Here is a 3,826-nt window from a genome sequence, read left to right as displayed (position 1 = left end):
TCATTCCATTGCAATAGGTGATATTTCAAATGTCTATTTTTGCCCTATCTCTGTGGTAAATTTCTTCTTGATATTTATGTTTCTACATGTTTTATTGTAGGAGAAATTCAAAACATTTCCATTAAGTCTTAAAATTGCTCCAGATGAAGGAGAAAGCCTTCATCAAAAGAAGAATGGTCTGACTGACAGGTCAGCTTCACAATAAAGCCAAGCTTGAGAAACAACAATCCAGAATCTTTCCACGACCAGAAGAAATGAGCGCTGAGAGATCTTCCAACCTAATGAAACACCCAGGGCAGACAAGCGTTCCTTCCCTGGAAAATATAAGTGATTTCTCCTTAAATATCACTGACTGCACCCAGGTCGTGGTGCCAGAGGAAGTTTTTTTCACTGTTGCTGCTGCTGGAATACTGGAAAATCTGCTTGTCCTTATCGCTGTCATTAGAAATAAGAATTTGCACTTGCCCATGTACTTCTTCATTTGCAGTTTAGCCATTTCAGACATGTTAGGTAGCTTGTACAAAACTCTGGAGAACATCTTTATCATCTTGTGCAAAATGGGGTACCTGACACGTCGTGGGGACTTTGAGAAAAAGCTGGATGACGCTATGGATTCCATGTTCATTCTGTCTTTACTGGGGTCGATTTTCAGCTTGTTAGCTATTGCAGCAGACAGATACATCACTATCTTCTACGCTTTGCGGTACCATAACATCATGACACTAAGAAGGGCCTTGGTTATCTTGGCAATCATTTGGACATTCTGTGCTGGCAGTAGCATTGCCATTGCCCTCTTCTCCTATGAAGCAGCAACAGTCATTCCCTTCACCATCCTGTTCCCTTTAATGATGTTTTTTATACTGTGCCTCTATGTCCATATGTTCCTCCTGGCTCGATCTCATGCTAAAAAGATCGCCTCACTGCCAACCAGCACAGTCCATCAGAGAACTAACATGAAAGGAGCCATTACACTGACCATTTTCCTTGGAGTTTTCCTTTGCTGTTGGGCCCCCTTTGTTCTTCACATCCTCTTAGCAAGGTTTTGCCCACATAACCCTTATTGTGCCTGCTACATGTCCATTTTCCATGTGAATGGGACACTCATAATGTGCAATGCGATCATCGACCCTATGATTTTTGCATTCCGAAGCCCAGAATTACGGAGTACATTTAAGAAGATGTTCTGCTGTGGCAGGTCAAACTGGAACTGGTAAACACTTCATGAAAAATGAAGATTATAGAAGCACACCTATGGGGTGCTGTGCAACATCAGTTTGAAGAGTTAAAAGTACTAACAATTATGCCCAAAGTAATACTATGCTTGTAGGATACTGCCAGTGATTTTCAGAGGGCTGCCGAAGAATGCATAAAAACTAAGTATGCACACAAAGCTTTGCCAACCAGACCTCCAGAAATATTACTGATGAAGTTAATTCTGCCGACAATTTTCATGCAAGTAAAAAAATATCTTAACTATCTTTTTTCATTTCAGAAAAATTCAGATATAAATCTTCTGCAGCAAGTATTGCATTACCCCAGGGATGAGTTTATGCCAACTCATTTTGTATCAGTAATTTCAGTTTCAGGTGTATACTATTTTAAAATTCTGTTGTTTAAATCACAATGAAATGAACATTTGTTTCTAAACTGCACATTCATATAAAAGTCTATGATAAAGCAGAAAATATGGACAGGTAATTGGATTTTGCTGGAAAAGTGAACTCATGACTGTTCTTTAACATCTAGTCTCCTTAAAATCATGCAATTAGCGTTCTCTAAGTTTCAAAAATAACTTTTGGAGTGTGAGTCCAAGAGAAGAAGGTATTTTGGTTTAAAAGCTATTTTTAGTGACTGAAGAGTTTTTTCCAACATAAAGTTGTTGTGGCAGTAAAGACCGGTTTTGAATTTTAAAACCCCGAAGCCATGTCTGGACTAGCAAAGGGAATTGCTGAGCTTGCCAGCTCCCCATTGGAAGTCCCTGAGCCAGTTTGCTTTAAAAAAATAATAAGCTTCGGAGACAGTAAAAGAACTTTGATTAAGCCATGACTTTCTAAGCATGCTACAACAAAGAATTCAAAAAATAGAATACCAGAGAGAAAATTCAAAGACCTCCAAGGAAGTCAGTCACCTGGATGAGGAATCAGCCAGCCAGTCTGGAAGGATGCTACGAAGCAGTTTGTAATTTACAAAATCCTAGTGAGAAAATTTTTAATTGTCCCTGCCAAAATAATACAAAACTAACAAAACTTTAAGGCAGAATAGTTTTCAACGGCAAAACATCCTGAAGCAGTCCAGAGCATATGGTGAGGAATTAACCTCACAATAATTCAGTGGAGTTATTCAGCTGTGCCAGAGACAGCATATTTAGTAAGAGACAGCCATGAAACTGAGAAAGCCAAGGCACAGCTAGAACAAGAAGGAGAGGAAAATATAAAATCTATTTGAATTCATAGATAAATAGAATAATTTACTCTGATGGAACACTAAGAAAAACAGGAATTTCAAGATATATGGAATATGGACCAAACCATACATATTCAGGTAGACTTAGGCTTACAGATAAAGATATAAGAAAAGGACAATAAACCTGAAAGCTTCTATAGAGTTAAGCAAAGAAAATATCTTACATGAGAAAAGAGATACTAAATTGAAAATTTTTCAAACCTATGTGTTTATTACAAAAAAAATTATCTATAAAATGCAAGTTTAGAAGGGAGTTCAGATACAATCACACATTTTATTTTAATGAGAATTTTTTCCTTTCCATCAAGAGCAGAACAAATGTAAAGCTGCACAGCAAGAAATGACTGTTAGACGTGAAAAAAAAAGCAAAACATTATACAATATTAAAGACAAAGCAAAACAAAAGACCTACAGTACCATAATACCCCGTGCACACAGTTGATGAGCTTCAAAATGATAAAAAATATTGGACAAAAAATTGTGATTTAGGCAACCCTTATGTTAACTCTGCAACACATGAAATATCTACTAAATCCACCTTCCCTCAAAACTTTATTTTCCATCCACTTCCCTAAAACAGACATAGTTAAGAGACCTAAGTATCCTCCACCATGTTAGAAGTCACTGCACCTTGTAAGGAAGTCCACTCTAACTCTACAGATGTGACATCTCCATGTTCAGACTGAGACCTCCAAGTGTAAATTTTAATAAAATATGTACAATAAAAAATTAACCTATAACTTCTAAACATGGAGACATATCAATAAAGAACATACATTTAGCACTGCAAAGAGGAACATTCAGGACAGACTCATGTCAAAATCCAAAATTCAGCAGTAAAATATATCATTGAAATTCTGTATAAAGTCCTTTGCAAAGGACTGCTCATCTTGTGGAGACACTGGCAGTTTCAGCTAGGAAAGGGAGGAATGTGAATGCCTAGGCTGGGGGTGGACATGGCCATGGCCACAGCAGGGCCCAGATGGGGCCACCAGCTACTGCTTTCTTCTACCGCACCAATGTGGCATCTCAGAGTAGTCCTGAGACAGGGTTGGCTTGGCCTGGAGGAAATATGACAGCTTGGACCTGGCTGCCTTCAGCCCTCATCTGACTGCCCCCAGCTACACAAGAGTCTCAGGAACTGGCTGACACCAACCTTCCTTGCAGCACCCCCAGGCCCAGGGGAGAGAGGAGGGCGAGCCATTGCTCACAGACCCTAGGAGCCTGAGCCTAGGTCTCATCCCCACACTGCCAGTGCTTTGCTTTGCAACAGGGACCAGAGCTCCTACTTCACCACAACGCCTGGCCTCCAGGCTGTGCCAAGGGGAGAGCAGCCTGAGGCAAGGAGGTTGGATGAGGCACT

General features: G+C 39.6%; 1 protein-coding gene across 1 annotated transcript; it reads left to right on the top strand.

Annotated features, from left to right (window-relative positions):
* The first annotated feature begins 254 nt into the window (after positions 1-254).
* MC2R (melanocortin 2 receptor) lies at positions 255-1,214 on the top strand. The gene has a single exon (XM_072851311.1). The coding sequence runs from the start codon at positions 255-257 to the stop codon at positions 1,212-1,214; it is 960 nt and encodes a 319-aa protein (XP_072707412.1).
* Positions 1,215-3,826: the final 2,612 nt, after the last annotated feature.

The sequence above is a fragment of the Ciconia boyciana genome, chromosome 2 (assembly GCF_034638445.1).
Source record: "Ciconia boyciana chromosome 2, ASM3463844v1, whole genome shotgun sequence".
Taxonomy (NCBI): domain Eukaryota; kingdom Metazoa; phylum Chordata; class Aves; order Ciconiiformes; family Ciconiidae; genus Ciconia; species Ciconia boyciana.
This window is presented reverse-complemented; position numbering and strand designations above follow the sequence as displayed.

Coding starts and splice junctions, on each gene's coding strand:
- MC2R (XM_072851311.1), top strand. CDS start 255: ATGAGCGCTGAGAGATCTTCCAACCTAATGAAACACCCAGGGCAGACA.